This window comes from Sapajus apella, unplaced genomic scaffold, assembly GCF_009761245.1.
Source record: "Sapajus apella isolate SASKATOON/1434 unplaced genomic scaffold, GSC_monkey_1.0 scaffold106, whole genome shotgun sequence".
Lineage (NCBI taxonomy): Eukaryota > Metazoa > Chordata > Mammalia > Primates > Cebidae > Sapajus > Sapajus apella.
Genome location: NW_022437046.1, coordinates 2,062,412 through 2,080,951, shown reverse-complemented (window position 1 = coordinate 2,080,951; position 18,540 = coordinate 2,062,412). Strand labels below are relative to the sequence as shown.

The window sequence follows — 18,540 nt, the reverse complement described above, 5'->3', positions numbered from 1 at the left end:
TCCTCTGGCTGGACTGCACTTCTGAGAACAGCTGTCTGGGGCTCAACTTCTGAAAAAACAGTCGAGCAATCCAGCTCGGCCTCCACAGAGCCTCAGGACTCAAAAAACTCCCTGGGCATGGGGAAGAGGTAATCCTCTTCTGAGGACTCCAAGGGAGGCCGATAACCCTCCTTGTAGGTGGTCTGGACAGAGCAGGAAGGTGTGTGTGGTGGTGGGGGACCCTACTTAGATAAGCATCCTCACTGGCAGATAAGGAAGCCCGAGCTCACCTAGCCTGTTAAGAGGTAAGCAAAATGAATGGCACCCAGAGATCCTGACTCCCAGACAAGGGCTTCCTCTATGGCCCCTCCTGCCTCCTCTACTTTTCCTCGTGCTTATTATTCTGCACCTGTTTCTGTTTTAAAATAACCCATAGAACCTTCCTGACGTAGAAAGTCTAGTCCTGCTGTGTGACCTTCAGAAAGGCTTCCCTCTAAGGGCTCTTGCCTCCCCGTCTGCGAAATGGGGGCCTTGGCCTTAACATTCTCTCGACTCCCTCTCAGCGAAGTCAGTGATCTTTGACTTGAATGCCCTGCAGTAGAGAGCCCCTGCTTCCTTTGCAGGGCAACTGCCTTTCCGCCCTACCATCGCAACGGCCTAGCACCTGCGGCCAGCCGCAAAGCGACCTGTCCTCGCTCGTCCCCCTCGCGCACATCTAGCTGGTAGGGAGAGAGGGGTGTTGAGGGACGGAGAAGAAGCAAATGCCGTAATTCTCGTATCCCACAGGCATACTAACCCCCTCCCCACTGCAAACATTTCCCCACGAGCGTCGCCCCCCGCCCCTTCCACACATACACACAACCTGCAGCCGCAAAGGCAGGCAGAAGGCGGGGGTGGCCTGTGCGCGTGCGTCGGCGCGGAGCCCTCTCCCGCCCACGTGCGCGCCCCCGAACTGAGGCGCGCGCCGCGGCGAGCTGGCGGGAAAGCGCGCGGGAAGCCCCCAGCTGGCTCCCAGCGTGGGGGAGGGAGGCCAGGAGGCGTCTGGAACGTGCCACTCTCAGACAGAAAGGGGGGATTTTCGTGTGGCGCTGGTGTTTTTACACCTCCCAGCCACCGACCAATCCGTTAGTTCCCCCCGTCCCCCCTGCGGTACGAAGTCTCGTGCCGTGTCCTCTCTCCCTCCCGGCAGCCCGGGCCGGCCCCTCGAACCCCGCTCTGGACGAAGCGGTTCCCTCCGCCACCGGAGCGGGGCGCTGCGCCGCGCGGCGAGGCCGGAAATTCCCGCGGCCAGAGTGGTGGAGCTCTAGCGGGGAGCGCGGCGCCACCTTCCTCCTCCCGGGCGGGCGGGGGCGTTAGGCCCAGTGAGGGCCGGGCCGCCTGAGTGGGTGGGGTGGGGGCCTCTGCGTCCGCCGGGAGCAGCGGCGCCGGTAGCGGACGGGGAGCGCGGACAACGCGGCTGCGGCTCACCCGCCGCCCGGCCGGCCGAGACCCTCGTGCCCCTGCTCCCGGGCCCCCGCCCCCTCGCCATCTCCGCCTCCTTCCTCACACACCCCCGGGCAGCCCGGGCCCCAGGCCTTCCCGGCGCTCCTCCCCCTTCTTCTCACACTCGCTCTTTGGCCGGGGTCCTCTTGCCGCCTGCCGGCCTGCTACCTCCGGAGCAAGTCCTGTTTCTTAGGCTCTCTTTTCACACACGCGCGCTCGCTGGGCCATCCCTTCCTCTCTGGTCCTCCTCCTGGTTCTTGCTAACATTGCCGTCGGGGAGGATTGATGTCCCTTCAGCATCATGCAGCCGCCGCCGAGGAAGGTAAGGGCGCAGTTTGGGGGCTCTGGGGTTCGAGGTAGGGGATGCGTATGGGGAACGCGGCTGGGGCGACCGCTGCGCCCCCTCCCCCTTCCGCAAGGGGCCGTGACCGCCCTCGCCTTGGGCTTGTCACCGACTTCCCTCCGGCTCCAGGCGGGGGGCCGGCGTGTGACAGAGGGGCGGTCGGGGCTCGTCCCTTCTCTACGCTGAAGACCCCCAGACATTTCACAGAGTTTCGGGTGTGCGTTTGTGTGTGCGCGCTTGGCAATGCTGTCCGCTGCAAAGTGCATTCTTGGGGCTGCACCGTGGGGGAGGCGGGGACGCCCCTGCAGCTTTGCGGAGCCTTGTGCGTGTGTGATTGTTTAGTCTGCACCAGCTTTGAGCCCCCCAGTCGCTTGTCGCCAGCCCCGCCCGTTTGCACATTTGCGGGGGTTTTGTTTCTAGCCTAGCCTTAGGGTTTGGCCTGCTTTTCCCACGGGGCGGCCGAAAAGAAGTTGGAATAGTCACCGCCTCCCCAACCCAAGGGAAAACAAATTAAGGATTGACCGGTCCTGCCTCACCCTCGGCTGAGGGGCGAGGAGGCTGTCGTGCTGTCTAATGAAAAGCGAGGACCCGGCCCGGGAGGTGCGTGGCGTGTGCACTGCGATCCGAGCTTGGGTGGCCAGGGTGGGAGTGACGGGTGCACCCGGCTTGTCAGCAGCCTCCCCATTGTGCCCTACCTCAGGTTTCCCAGCGGGCCAAGGCTGTGTCCTTGTCTTTTTAATCCTGCAGATGGATACTGAATATCTACTCTGGGCACTGGGTGGATGAGGCGGTTCTGTCCTCCCCTCGTGGGCAAACATTTGCCTAACGCCTAACTCACCCGTGTCTGCTGTCGCTGCTTTCTCTCTTTCCTAATCCGGGTTTCTCCATTTAAGTGAGTCTTTCTTTCGAACATGTACCCTTTCGAACATGTACCCACCCATCCTGGTGGTCCTGCTCCGAAGGCCGAGATTCCAGACCGACCATAACTTCAAACCCTGGGGTCCCGGCCTGGAGGGCGGGTAGGCGAGGCTCTCTGGCCAGCAGGCATTTGCTGTTCTCGCTGTTTGAAGTGGAGCCTCCACGGGGACCGGCATGCCGGGGTAGTTTAAAAGCACTGCAAATGCTGGAAGGTCACTTTTGCTTTCTCCTTTGTGAGAAAGAGATTGTGATTTGGTGTGCTGTCAGCAAGTCGAGGGCATCATTCTGAGACAGTGTGCTTTTTCGCAGCCATTATGGAGTAATTTTTATAGTCGATTCATGCATATTATCATGATCGTGTAAATATTGGTCATTAAGTATTAGGCATTCTTAGGCTCCCAACCCCCATCCACACTCTACTCACCTCTCCTGGTGGTTAATGTCTTTGAATCCTTTTTTTGAAATAGAAGACAGGCTCTTTTAAAACTCTAGGAAGACCTAGACATGGATTGAGCTTGTGCATGAAATGGAATGACTGGCAGTTTATTTTGCACGTCTTTAGTTTGTAATATTTATAGTCATGTATTTTCATTCAACTTCTGTTCAGGCTATTTGGCTTTAATATTTCATTAAATAAGTACCTTCAATAAATAAAACTAGATGGCGAATAATGGATTTATGGTCTTCAGGTGAGAGGCGAGCAAGAGACATATATTCTGACAGATGTATTTTCCTTAAGCAATTTTTTTGGTTAAATTTGTAAAAAGACATTAATATATGGTACATTTCAGGTGAAAGTTACACAAGAACTGAAAAACATTCAAGTTGAGCAGATGACAAAACTTCAAGCCAAACATCAAGCAGAATGTGATTTGCTTGAAGATATGAGGTAAGACTATAGTAAATAGTTCAAGGACTTCTATTTCTCTGTTTCAAAGAACCTTTGAGTTACCAAACCCCAGGAACTGATGATGGAATTTCCTTTTGGATTTCCTGCTTTAAGTCTGTTAGAACTTTGACTCAGCTGGAAATTAGAACTGGAACTAACACAATACAAACTTTTTCCTTCAGTGGGGAAACCTGTAATGCACACATGGTATTGGGGAAAAAACAAGGACCTTAAATTAACTCTTATTAGTCAAATCATAATAATTAAAGATTCTTGTTTAAATAATCTTTCCCCAGAATTGTAACAATCATTTTATTGACCTTAACAGTTTAACCAGTTAGATTTTTTTTTTTTTTTTTTTTGAGACGGAGTTTCACTCATGTTACCCAGGCTGGAGTGCAATGGCGCGATCTCGGCTCACCGCAATCTCCACCTCCTGGGTTCAGGCAATTCTCCTGCCTCAGCCTCCTGAGTAGCTGGGATTACAGGCACGCACCACCATGCCCAGCTAATTTTTTTGTATTTTTAGTAGAGACGGGGTTTCACCATGTTGACCAGGATGGTCTCGATCTCTTGACCTCGTGACCCACCCACCTCGGCCTCCCAAAGTGCTGGGATTACAGGCTTGAGCCACCGCGCCCGGCCAGCCAGTTAGATTTTAAACCAACACCTGTGGTTAATGGTTAATATCTGGGGGTGAGCCAGTCAATCCCAGATGATTATATGCTCTCGTTGGGTTAGAATATGACAAATACAACTTTATCTTTGAGTGCCAAATTTAGTGAGAGGTGTGTTTATAATATTTTACTTTATTATTGAGGTTACTCATATTCATAGTCAAGATAACTTTGAATAGCTAAGACATCTTGCTAACATTGTGAAAATCTGTATCTTTTTTACTGGAGGGATGGATGACTTATTTTAATGAAAGAAATACCACCTGTTTAACAGTCTTGTAATACAGACTGACAGTTCAAAGATTTTCGTCAAGGGTGGAAGATGATTTGCTTGTTGAAATAAGAGTGGCTGCAATTTGTATTTCCCTTTAGTAATACATTTATCAAATTGGAATTGGGTGTGTAAGCCTCATCAGTTACCTATTTTTCTGGTGGTACACTGACTTCATGTTGGTTTCATGAAAAATATTAACTCTATGGTGTTATGATAGAATTATGTGTTTGGATTGGTATTTGTAGCCCAAATATTTTAGTTTTAAGAATTTCCTTTTTTCCTCTCCTACACTTAACTAAGGCACTATAAGCATTTCTACTGTGTACCTGTCTTCAGGGTTTCTGACTAAGGCATGTAAATCTATTGTCATCCAACCTGGATGTATCAAGATTGTTGTTTTCTGAAACTGAAAATTATAATTTTAATTCTTTGTCTTCCCCCTCATTATGACCATAAAAAAAACATTTAGACTTAAAAATTCCTATGCAAGGTTGTGCATGGTGGCTCACGCCTGTAATCCCAGCACTTTGGGAAGCTGAGGCAGGTAGATCACCTGAGGTTAGGAGTTCAAGACTATCCTGGCCAACATAGTGAAATCCCCGTCTATACTAAAAATACAAAAATTAGCCAGGCATGGTGGTCCATGCCTGTAGTCTCAACTACTCTGCAGGCTGAGGTAGGAGAATTGCTTGAACCCAGGAGGAGGAAGTTGCAGTGAGCTGAGATGGCGCCACTGTACCATCCAGCCTGGGCAACAAAGTGAGACCTTGTCTCAAAAAAAAAAAAAAAAAAAAAAATTCGTATGTGAGATATCTGAAACTCTTGATACAGTTAAAAATGGAAGGTTTTTAATATATTAAGTGAAGTAAGAAATTTCTAGATGAAGAAAGTATTAAATTTTCAGAAGCAGTTCAGGAAGGCAGAATTAGTGTGTAAGTGAAGAACCTGTGTGGGGTATGGGTAGTCGACGGTTATAATAATTCCTGTTGATTGTATCTTCTAAAGATTTCTTGATTGCATTTTGTCTCCATTTTCCCCCTATTTGTAGCTTGGTGCAGGAGCTTATGGTTGAGAATATGGACACTGGAGTCAGACAGTCCTTTGTGTCTTAATATCTGTGCTGACTTGTGGAAAATGAATTAATCTTTGTAAACTTAAGTTTTTTCATTTGTAAAATGGGGCAATATGGGCTCTGTTCCTCAAGATTGTATAGATCAAATGACAATGCATGTGAGATGTGGCACACATCTAAGCTAAGTTGATAAAGTCTGTTGTTCCTGCTGTTGTTGCTTAGTGTGTATTATTGATGATCCATCACATTTTGCTTGCATTATAGTAGTATCCTAATTATTGCAGTAGTGTCCTTATGTCTTCTATCTCCCATCTCTCCTTTTAAATATGTCTTCCACATTGCTACCAGTTAGCTTCCTAAAAACATTACTGTAGGCCAGGTGTGGTGGCTCATGCCGCTATTTCCAGCACTTTGGGAGCCTGAGGCAGGTGGATCACAAGGTTAGGAGTTGGAGACCAGCCTGGCCAAGATGGTGAAACCCTGTCTCTACTAAAAATACAAAAATTAGCTGGGCACAGTGGTGGGTACTTGCAATCACAACTGCTTGGGAGGCTGAGGTAGGAGAATTGCTTCAAGCTGGGAGGCGGAGGTTGCAGTGAGCTGAGATCCTGCCACTGCACTCTAGCCTGGGTGACAGGGCATGACTCTGTCTTAAACAAACAAACAAACAAAAAACATTATTATAGATTATTCCTCTGTGGCCTTGTGGATAGAGGCCAAACACTACCTTGTTATAGTATATATGGTTCTCTGCAACCCATCTGCAAGCTTCTTTTCCTGGCTTAATTTACTACCATTTCATGCCCATGCATCCTTCCTCTTTCTTCCCCTTGCTCTGGTCACTTGGGAGGTCAGGTTATCCAATTGTGCACTCTACATTCATGCATTTGTGCGTGCTGTTGTCTTTGTCTGGTGGTACCTTCCTCCCACTTTTTCACCTGGCACATTTTTGGTTACCAGTAACTGCAAGTTTGCTTGTTCTTTGTGATCTCAAAGGATTTTGATTTTGCATATTCTCTGGCATCCTCCCTCATGTGATGTCTTTGGGGTTATGGGCCAAGTATTGCTCATTTTCTTTATACCCTTTGTTTAGGCTGGGAGAATTGTCAAATGAATGTAATTGGCTATATTTAAATGTATCTTATTTTTTCTTAGGTGAGATACTGTATAAACTCTGTAGGGGTCTGTAGGGTCCTCTGTAGAGCTTGTGTTATATCCTTTGGTTCATTTGAGCACTTGAAATACACATCCTATTTGTTGTAGAGTACATAATATGTAAAGGTGGAGATTGTTGGTGCTTCAAGTATTAACAGTTTTTTTTTTTTTTAAAGGAGTCATTGTGTTCTTTTTATATTAAATTAATGGAATTAATCCTTTTACTTTGAGTTGTGAGTAGGATACTGTATTACCTGCTAAAACACTAGTTTAGGTTTCTGATTTGCTTTTTTTTTTTTTTTTTTTCAATGATGATATTGAAAGAGCTGAAACTTGCCTCCTCTTGGTATTCATGATAACTTAAGTTGCCTGAGGAGGGAGGTGATCTGGCTTCTCTTGTCTACCCTAGCAGGTGCAATGATCTTTTAAAAATACATTGGAAATCTCTGAACGTGGGTGTTTTTTGTTTGTTTTTTAGACGAAGTCTTATTCTGTCAGCCAGGCTGCAGTGCAGTGGCGCAATCTCAGCTCACTGCAACCTCCGCCTCCCGAGTTCAAACAATTCACCTGCCTCAGCCTCCCTACTAGCTGGGAGTACAGACATGAACCACCACGCCTAGCTAATTTTTTTTGTGTTTTTAGTAGAGACAGGGTTTCACCACGTTGGCCAGGCTGGTTTTGAACTTCTGACCTCAAGTGATCGGCCCCCTCGGCCTCCCAAAGTGCCAGGATTACAGGCGTGAGCCACTGTGCCCGGCCTGAACTTGGGTTTTTATATGAATTAAGTTGTAATAGATCTTGCTTGCTTTTCCTCTTTTTAGACTCCTATATTCTCCTTTCTGAAATCCCACATGCAGTGCTCCTTCTCACCAGTGCCCCCTGCCAGTTTTATGATCAATTTGAGTTAGTATGAATTCACTCAGAAAAGTGCAAATAGCTTTTTAGTCTTAAAAAAATTAGTAGTAGAGGTTTTTTTTTTTTTTAAATTTGAGGTAGAGTTTCACTCTGTTCCCCAGACTGGAATGCAGTGGTGCAGTCTCTGCTCACTGCAACCTCTCCTCTTGGACTCAAGTGATTCTCCCATCTCATCCTCCAGGGTAACTGAGACTGTAGTTATGTGGCTAATTTTTGTATTTCTTATGGAGATGAGGTGTCACCATGTTACTCAGCTGGTCTTAAACTTCTGGGCTCAAGCAATCCAAACATCAGGCCACTGTGCCCCACTTGAAAAAAATGTCAGAAGTTTTTATGACTTTGAAAAGTTAAAAAAAAAAAAAATCCACAGCACATTAGACTGTAAATAGAATATTATGCTGAATCTATTATGCTGAATTTTGTCTGGTTCTTCCCTTTTACATCTCTTCTTTTTTGTTTTCCTTTTTTTTTTTCTTAAGAGACAGGGTATTGCCTTGTCACTCAGGCTGGAATGCAGTGGTGTGATCTTAGCTCACTGTGTCCTTTTCCTCCTGGGTTCAGGCAATCCTTCTGCCTCAGCCTCCCGAGTACCTAGGACTATAGACACGTGCCACCATGCCTGACTTATTTTAAAAATTCTGTAGAGACAAGGTTTCTGTTTGTTGCGCAGACTGGTCTTGAGCTCCTGAACTCAAGTGATCCTCCCACCTAAAGTGCTGGGATTACAGGAGTGAGTCACTACTGCTGCAACCCACCAGTTCTTATCTTATAGAATTTTGAGAGGAGGAGACCAATTATGATACAGTTTTTCTCCTTCGTTCTCCTCCCCTTCTTCAGTTCATTTGTTCTGTGGATGCATTTGGAAGCTAGTATGTTGGGAGTGAAGTATGAGATGAAAAGACAGCTAGTTTGTTGTTAATCAGGGACATTCCATACTTTGAGGAGGTTTTATACCGTTGTGTTTCCTGTTGACTTTTGCTATCAGCAGTGGGCAAGTACACTTTACTTTCTTTTTAGTTTATTATATTTCTTTCTCTTTGCTCTTTTTTTTTTTGAGACAGAGTTTCGCTCTTGTTACCCAGGCTGGAGTGCAATGGCGCGATCTCGGCTCACTGCAACCTCCGCCTCCTGGGTCCAGGCAATTCTCCTGCCTCAGCCTCCTGAGTAGCTGGGATTATAGGCACGTGCCACTATGCCCAGCTAATTTTTTGTATTTTTAGTAGAGACGGGGTTTCACCATGTTGACCAGGATGGTCTCGATCTCTTGACCTCGTGATCCACCCGCCTCGGCCTCCCAAAGTGCTGGGATTACAGGCTTGAGCCACCGCGCCTGGCCTCTCTTTGCTTTTTAAGACCACTTACAATGTTTCTACATACTAGAGCCTGTATACTTTTCTTCTTAGGATTGTTTATCATATGCTGTGCTGAGTAGAGTCAGTTAAGAAGTTTTTTGCAGTGATCCTGAATATAAAGAACTATCTTCTTAAAAGACATTTTAAGGAGGTCATTATATGATATGGAAAAATTACTGAATTTTAGTCAGTTGGATATTATCATGTTTGTTCTTTTTATAGATGAAAGTGGAAACTGAGGCACAGTAAAATGAAGTGAATTATATTGGTGGGGACTCTAAGCTATTTGTCCTGATTTCCATACTACTGCACTCTCCCCTGTATCTGTGTTTGCCAAGCTTTTAACCAAGGGACTTCTCCAGTTGTAAAAAATATTTTGCCCATCAAAAAGTATGATATATTATCAGGAGTCTGGGTATGGTGGCTCACGCCTGGTTATCCCAGCACTTTGGGAGGCCGGGGTGGGTGGATCACTTGAGGTCAGGAGTTTGAGACCAGCCTGGCCAATATGGTGAAACCCCATCTCTACTAAAAATATGAAAATCAGCTGGGTGTGGTGGCGCACACATATAATCCTAGCTACTCTAGCTACTCGGGAGGCTGAGACTTGCTTGAACCTGGGAAGTGGAGGTTGCAGTGAGCTGAGATAGCACCATAGCACTCCAGCCTGAGTGACAGAGTTATGCTCCATCTCAAAAAAACAACAACAACAACAAAAAAAACCCAAAAGCAGTATATTATCAGGAACAATTTGTTTTCTTATTTTTTATACATTGAGCTGTCAGCTCTAAATTACCGTTTTCAAACCGTTAACATGAGTTTAGCCAAAGGCAAAGACGCTTAAAACTTTACCCCAGAGAAGGCTGAATATGTGATTTCTTATGGAAGTTCTGAAGCATCGAAACTGGCTGAGGAAGCACCTGTCCTGCCTTTGCAGATACCTGGTGGTCTAGAGACCTCAAGTGAGGAATTACTGTACTGTATGTTACTTTCTCTGAGCTGTAGATTCCCAGTAATCTCAGGGAATTGGATTCCAAGGTCTGTTTATGGACGTTCTGAGACTTTTTTTTTTGAGACCGGGTCTCACTCTGTCACCCAAGTTGGAGTGCAGTGGTGTGATCATAGCTGACTGCAGCCTCGACCTCTCAGACTTAAGTGATCCTTCAGCATCAGCCTCCTGAGTAGCTGAGACCACAGGCGTGCACCACCATGCCTGGCTAATTTTATATTTTTTGTAGAGACAGGGTTTCACCATGTTGCCCTAACTGGTCTCAAACTCCTGGGCTCAAGTGATTCTCCCGCCTTGGCCTCCCAAAGTGTTGGGGTTACAGGCATGAGCCACTGCACATGGTGCTGAGACTTTTTTTCAGCATCTCAGAGACTGTTTTATCTAGAAAGAGATCTTAGAGGTAATCTAATCTGGCCTTGAGTTTTTTTTTTTTAAGGCTTTATTTAAATACAGTGTACATACCATATAAGTTATGTGATGTGACTGCATGTCATGTATGATTACATATCCCATTTAAAGTGTACCATTCAACTTTTTTTGCTATATTCATAGGGTTGTTCGATTGTCACGCCAATTTAAAATGTTTTCGTTCCCCCTAAAAGAAACTTGGTACCCAGTTGTTTCCCATCACCTTCTCCACTTATCTACTTTCTGTCTCTATAGAAATAGAATCTATATAAATGGAATCCTACAACATGTGGTTTCTTGTAACTGGTTTCTTTTGGCATAATGTTTCCTTTTTTTTTTTTTTTTTTTGTTTTTTTTTTTTTTGAGATGGAGTTACTCTGTGCCACCCAGACCGGAGTGCAGTGGCGTGATCTTGGCTCACTGCAACTTCTGCTTCCCGGGTTCAAGCAATTCTCCTGTCTCAGCCTCCTGAGTAGCTGGGATTGGAGGCTCCTGGCCACCACGCCAAGCTGATTTTTGTGTTTTTAATAGAGATGGGGTTTCGACATGTTGGCCAGGCCGATCTCGAACTCCTGACCTCAAGTGATCCGCCCACCTTGGCCTCCCAAAGTGCTGGGATTACAAGCATGAGCTACCGCGCCTGGCTTGGCATATGTTTTCAAGATTCAGCAGTTTGTAGTATCACTACTTCATTCCTTTTTATTGCCAGATAATACCCCATTGTATGGATATGCCACATTTTATTAATCCCTTCATCAGTTGATGGAGATTTGGGTTGTTTCTACATTTTGCCATTATTAATAATGCTGTTATGAACATTTATGTACAAGTTTTTGTGTGGCTATATATTTTTTCTCTTGGATATATACCTAAAAATGGAATGTCTGGGTCATATGGCAACTCTACATTTAACTTTTTGAGGAACTTTTGAACTATTTTCCAAAGCAGCTGCTCCATTTTATATTCCCACCAGCAATAATATGTGATGGTTCTATTTCCCTTTGTTGTAGCCAGTGCTTGTTATTGTCTGTCTTTTTGATTATAGGCATTCTAGTGGTGTGAAGTGGTATCATAAGTAGCTTTGACTTGCATTTTCCTAACAGCTTATGATAGTGAGCATTTTTTCAAATGCTTATTGGCTCTTTGTATATCTTCTTTGAAGAAATGTCTATTAAAATCCTTTGCCCATTTAAAAAATTGTTTTTTTCTTATTGAATTTTAAGAATTCTTTATATCTTACAAGATTTGCAAATTATGCAGTATTTTTCCCATTCTATGGAAGAATCACCTTTTGTTTTTTGTTTTGTGTGTGTGTGTTTTTTTTTTTTCTGAGACAGTTTTGTTCTGTCACCCAGGCTGTAGTGCAGGGGTGTGATCATGGCTCACTGCAACCTCTGCCTTCTAGGCTTAAGCAATCCTCTGGCCTCAGCTTCCAAAGTAGCTAGGACTACAGGTGCACATCACCACGCCCAGCTAATTTTTTGTATTTTTTTGTAGAGATGGGGTTTTGCCATGTTGCCCAGGCTGGACTCAAACTCCAGGGCTTAAGCAACCATCTACCTTAGCCTGCCAAAGTGCTGGGATTACAGGTGTGAGCCACTGTGCTGGCCCTCACCTGAGTTTTTTATGTGTTTTTTGAGAACCACGGGTAGTGGAAAGACTAAGAACTTTGAAGGTAGGCCATAGATTGAAACCCAGCTCTGCTGCTTATTAGCTGGGTAATATTGGACAAGTGGCTAAGATTTTCTGAGCTTCATATTTTGTATGTGTGAAACAAGATTAATATTGACCTTTTTACTTTTCTAGGAAAGTAAAATGAGACAGGTGAAATGATGAGAATGGTAGGTATTTAGCATTCGTAGCTACTGTTATTAGTGGAAAATTTAAGTCCAGGAAGAATGTTGTCTTATTCAAGGTACCAAAGGAAGTTATTGTGTTTCATGAATTATAAGAAGCATTTTTTTTTTAACGTTCTTACATTTCTGAAATCAAGATGCGTCTTATAGTTCTTTTCAGCTGTGATGCAGTTGTCACTGCTTCCTCATGCATAGAACATGTGGGATAGCTATCAGCAGGCTTGTAAGAAAATCCCAGAGACAATGGTTGAAATACAAATGCTGGATCACCAGGGCTTTTGATAGCATGGAGGATGGTGATTTGTGGAAAAATAGGAATATCAATGACTGATTCAAAAAAGTGATTCAGAAGAGTTTGACTCTGAATGTGACCCATTTATGTACCAGTTTATTTCATTTATCTTTTTAAAAATTATGCTTAGGAGTAATATATGCTAAACTCTAAGTTTAAAATAACTCTTTTAATAGGTATAAATAAAAATTCTAAGTGACAGGGTATTGTGTTAATTGGCAGCATTTTTTCTTAGCAGGACATAAAATAATGTGTCTTGCGGTTAATGGTGTTTTTATTAAAAAAAATTTTTTTTTGCGACAGTCTTGGTTTGTCACCTAGGCTAGAGTGCAGTAGTGCAATATTGGTGCAGTGGTACGATATTGGCTTACTGAAGCCTTTGCCTTCCAGGCTCAAACGATTCTAGTGCCTCACCCTCCCGAGGAGCTGGGATTATAGCTGTGTGCCACCATGCCCAGATAACTTTTTTATTTTTTATGGAGATGGGGTTTTGGTGTGTTGGCCAGGGCTAGTCTCCAACTACTGGCCTCAAGTGATCTGCCTGCCTCAACCTCCCAAAGTGCTGGGATTATAGGCAAGAGCCACCATGCCCAGCCCTCAGTGATGTTTTAGATATGATGAAAACTGGAAGTAGCAGATCAGATACAGAACTCAGGTATTTTAAAATTGATTCAGCAATCATAGTTGCTTATCAATTAGTGTTCTTTCAAATTAGAACTTAAATGCTGTAAATATTGAGAGGGATAATTTTTTTAAAAACAGAGCTGTAAGGAAAAAGACCAGGTAGGGCTACACTTAAAAAAAACATTTCTTTGAGGGAAATGTTAAAAAAAGGGGAAAAAGATTACCTGATTTTAAAATTAATAAAAGGTAACATTGAACTTCAAATGACTAAATACATTTTAAATGTAAATATATACTTCCATATTATGGTCAGTTATGTTGGGGGAGAATAAGAAGGTAACTAGGCAGATAAATAAGTTTGAGAGGGTCTATTTAATAAAACTTTTTTTGGTCACAGATCACTGTGTACTTGAATTGAAAGAATCACAGGAGGAGATTGCAGTGAGCTGATATCACAGCACTGCACTCCAGCCTGGGTGACAGAGTGAGACTCCATCTCAAAAAAAAAAAAAAAAAAAAAAAGAAGTTCTAGTTTGTGACTTACTCTTTAAAGAGTAACCTGTGTGTTGAAACTTATGGGTTGAAACCTGAAATTGACCTCAAAGATAAACTGCTCAAGTGATGCTACAGAATCTTTCACCACGGTTAGTAGTCCTAGGTACTTTCCATCTTTCTGTGTGTTGGTATGATTCTCCTCATGAATGCTGGATAGTTTCTGCAACTCCAATTTCATATTATAACTTCAGGTAGAAGAAGAGGACAGTACAATTTCTCCTTAATTTTTTCTAACTTTCTCTGTTTCCTTCCTTTTTTCTTTTCTTCCGCTAGGGAATAAATTTGTACTGAAATTATCTCAATAGACTTCCCTTTATATTTCATCGTCTGAGTTTGTTTCATATGCTTGAGCATGCCTAGCTGTAGAAGAGGCTGGGAATGTGATTATCTTCTTGGAGGTGGGTCCTTGCCAACAAACAAAAAAAGTAAATTAGGTGCAATAATGTGGCGTTTGCCACATTATTGTTTTGCCTGATTTGCCACAGGGACCCATTTCCGGTTTACTCCTAGAGGTTCCCATAAGAGTATTAAAAAATACATTAGGGTTTGATTATGAGGGATATCACTGGAACTCAAGTTGTCCCAAACCGACTGGTAATCAGGGACTCCATAGAAATCATTTGTATTCCCTCTTCCCAACTCATTTTGAATTAAGTATGTCAGGTTAGGAGTAGGTTTTTGTATTTTCCATAGGTAGTGGGCCACTATGCCAGTAGTCTCTTAGGGTTTTCCTCCCAATCTTATCACTTTCAGTCTTCTGATAATTTGGAGAAATGGTGGTTTAAGGGCTCTCAGGCAGTTGTGTTCTTAGTGAATTCATTTTCTTTCTTTTCTTTTTTTTGAGACATTCTAGCTCTGTAGCCCAGGCTGGAGTACAGTGGTGTGATCTTGGCTCACTGCAACCTCTGCCTCCCTGGTTCAAGCAATTCTTCTGCCTCAGCCTCTTGAGTAGCTGGGATTACAGGTGCGTGCCACCATGCCCAGCTAAGTTTTCATATTTTTAATAGAGCTGGGGTTTCACTATGTTGGCCAGGCTGGTCTCGAACTCTTGACCTCTGGTGATCCACCTGTGCTGACCTCCCAAAGTGTTGGGATTATAGGCGTGAGCAACTGTGCCCAGCCATGAACTCCTTTTTACTTCTCAGGTGAAAGCGTTAGTGAAGTGCCTAAATTGAAAGGAGGGAAGGCCATATAGAGAGCTAGAATCACCCTTAGCTGAATAATTTGTGTCTTAGTAATTGATAATTGGCAATTCACTCTTGAGAGCATCAAGTCTGAAGCTGTTTATCTGAGGAGGCCTGAGGTGGTAAGTTGATGGTTTTCTTTGTAGATTCTCCAGATGTTGTTCATTTGAGCCCCACAGATACCATTCTTTGTTGTTGTTATCAGTCTTCAGGGGTGATCTGATGCGTAAGCAGGGATTAGTTTTGTAAGTCTAGTTCATGATCTTGGCTTTTCAGTAACTAATTTGGGATCTAGGCACAGAAACTTGTCCTTTGTCCCATTGCTGTAGATTTTCTGTCAGTGTTGGTCGGGAGTAATTTATTGAAACCTTAGGTGATGCTTTTGTTTATTTGATTTTGTTGTATCCTTCCAGTATTCCTTAATCGTGCTTTGTTTTTTTTTTTTTGTTTGTTTGTTTTTTTGTTTTTGAGACAGAGTTTCACTCATATTACCCAGGTTGGAGTGCAATGGCGCGATCTCGGCTCACCGCATCCTCCGCCTCCTGGGTTCAGGCAATTCTCCTGCCTCAGCCTCCTGAGTAGCTGGGATTACAGGCACGCACCACCATGCCCAGCTAATTTTTTTGTATTTTTAGTAGAAACGGGGTTTCACCATGTTGACCAGGATGGTCTCGATCTCTTGACCTCGTGATCCACCCGCCTCGGCCTCCCAAAGTGCTGGGATTACAGGCTTGAGCCACCGCGCCTGGCAATCGTGCTTTGTTTTAACATTATTTGATCTTCTTTTTGTCATTCATGTAGGAATTTTTTGTCATCAAGATGTTTTCTGTTTTTTGAGCTTTGAAATAATCCCAATTTGAAAAGAAAGTGTTCTTTCTGGTGTTATGAAAAGTGTTACCATGTATGTGGTTCCACAGAAACAAGTTGAAGTATATATGTCTCGCGATTGTATTTTAGTGATATTTGTTTTTCCTCCTACTGGTGATTGGTGGATGGGAGCAAGGGACAGAGACCTTTTGGTTGGTTGTTTTTGAAACAGAGTCTTAATCCATTGCCCAGGCTGGAGTACCGTGGTGCAGTTTCGGCTCATGCAACCTCCGCCTCCCGGGTTCTAGCAATTCTTGTGCTTCAGCCTCCTGAGTGCTAGGATTACAGGCATGCAATATGATGCTCGGCGAATTTTTGTATTTTTCATAGAGATGGGGTTTTGCTATGTTGGCTAGGCTGGTCTTGGACTTCTGGCCTTAAGTGATCCACCTGTCTTGGCCTCCCAAAGTACTGGGATTATAGATGTGAGCCATTGCACCCAGCCTAAATTTTTTGTGTATCTTGTGTGTTTTGAATTTAAACTGTGTGAATATTATGCTCAAAACTAAAATTCAGTGATTCAGTAATGTTGGTAAACATTTTACTGCATTATCTGTTAAGCATAACATATTGTAAAAGTTCATATTAGTTGATGCTAAAATGACATTTTTGGCTTTTAATTGGTTTTTAGTAAAGTTATTTCCATTATTAATAGACCTTAAAATTTATTTCTAATATGTACAAGTATTAAGAATACTTGATTTACAAACTTCCCTATATAACATGACTGGTTTCCAGCTGGTTGTAGCTCAGAGTTGGGAAAACAAGCTTTGTTTTTTTTTTTTTTTAATTGCATTTTAGGTTTTGGGGTACATGTGAAGAACATGCAAGATCGTTGCATAGGTATACACATGGCAGTGTGATTTGCTGCCTTCCTCCCCTTCACCTATATCTGGCATTTCTCCCCATGCTTTCTTTCCCCAACTCCCTACCCCCTGCTGTCCTTCCCCTGTTTCCCCCGAGCAGCCCCCAGTGTGTGATACCCTCCTCCCTGTGTCCATGTGTTTTCATTGTTCAGCACCTGCCTATGAGTGGGAACATGCAGTGTTTAATTTTCTGTTCTTGTATCAGTTTGCTGAGAATGATGGTTTCCAGGTTCATCCATGTCCCTACAAAGGACATGAACTCATCATTTTTGATGGCTGCATAATATTCCATGGTGTATATGTGCCACATTTTCCCTCTCCAGTCTATCATCGATGGGCATTTGGGTTGATTCTGGTCTTTGCTATTGTAAACTGTGCTGCAATGAACATTTGTGTGCATGTGTCCTTATAGTAGAACGATTTATAATCCTTTGGATATATACCCAGTAATGGGATTGCTGGGTGAAATGGAATTTCTATTTCTAGGTCCTTGAGGAATCGCCACACTGTCTTCTACGATGGTTGAACTAATTTACACTCCCACCAACAGTGTAAAAGTGTTCCTATTTCTCCACATCCTCTCCAGCATCTGTTGTCTGCAGATTTTTTTTTTTTTTTTTTTGAGACAGAGTTTCACTCACGTTACCCAGGCTGGAGTGCAATGGCGCGATCTCGGCTCACTGCAACCTCCGCCTCCTGGGTTCAGGCAATTCTCCTGCCTCAGCCTCCTGAGTAGCTGGGACTGTAGGCATGCGCCACCATGCCCAGCTGATTTTTTGTATTTTTAGTAGAGACGGGGTTTCACCATGTTGACCAGGATGGTCTCGATCTCTTGACCTTGTGATCCACCCACCTTGGCCTCTCAAAGTGCTGGGATTACAGGCTTGAGCCACCGCGCCCGGCGTCTGCAGATTTTTTAATGATCGCCATTCTAACTGGCGTGAGATGGTATCTCAATGTAGTTTTGATTTGCATTTCTCTGATGACCAGTGATGATGAGCATTTTTTCATATGAAAACAGGTTTTATGTACTACTGTGTTCCTTCCTTTCTGTGTTATAGAATTCTTTTTTTTTTTTTTTGAGATGGAGTCTTGCCCTGTTGCCCAGGCTGGAGTGCTGTGGCATGATCTCAGCTCACTGCAACCTTTGCCTCCTGGGTTCAAGTGATTCTCCTGCCTCAGTCTCCCAAGTAGCTGGGATTATAGGTGTGCACCACCATGCCAGCTAATTTTTGTGTTTTTAGTAGAGACTGGGTTTCACCATGTTGGCCAGGCCAGTTTCGAACTCCTGACTTTGTGATCTGCCCGTCTTGGCCTCCGAAAGTGCTGGGATTATAGGCATAAGCCACTGTACCCAGCTGTGAAATTCTTTTGTCTGAAACAAGCAAACATATTAGGTGGTTAGAGTCTTGCCTAACCTCAAATTTCATTTTAGCTGTCTTTATCCAAAGGTTTTATGTCATAGTCATCAATTAAAACATTGTTTCTGTTGTAAAATGTAGTTTTGCATTGTTAGCCAGCTCTCTCCATGGAAAAATTGTTTGCTTTATTTTGGCAAAATAAGTGTTTTATATAATAGTTTTTCTTAGTTACATTGAATCAATTGAAATTATTAGTGTTCCATTTATTTCTTTTTCTTTTTTTTTTTTTTTTTTTTTTTTTTTTTGCATTTGTTAGCTATTCCTCTGCTTTTAAAGTGGTCATTCTAAGGTACAACATTATGTTTTCTTTTTTTTTTTCCCCAAACAGGGTCTCACTCTCTTGTCCAGGCTGGATTATAGAGGTGTGATCATGGCTCACTGCAGCCTCAGCCTCCTGAACTC

At 43.5% G+C, this 18,540-nt stretch overlaps 1 protein-coding gene across 6 annotated transcripts in view; it reads left to right on the top strand.

Annotated features, from left to right (window-relative positions):
* Positions 1–976: 976 nt before the first annotated feature.
* FCHSD2 (FCH and double SH3 domains 2) overlaps positions 977–18,540 on the top strand; it is a 302,687-nt gene continuing 285,123 nt past the window's right edge. For 2 of the 6 annotated variants that reach the window (XM_032258857.1, XM_032258855.1), the window contains exons 1-2: positions 977–1,783; positions 3,514–3,611. In XM_032258857.1, coding sequence (XP_032114748.1) covers positions 1,763–1,783; positions 3,514–3,611 — 119 coding nt within the window. In that variant the 5' untranslated portion in view covers positions 977–1,762. Of the gene's footprint in view, positions 1,784–2,163; positions 2,405–3,513; positions 3,612–18,540 lie in introns of those variants that run through there. The other 4 variants (XM_032258859.1, XM_032258854.1, XM_032258856.1 and 1 more) reach the window with 4 other exon arrangements.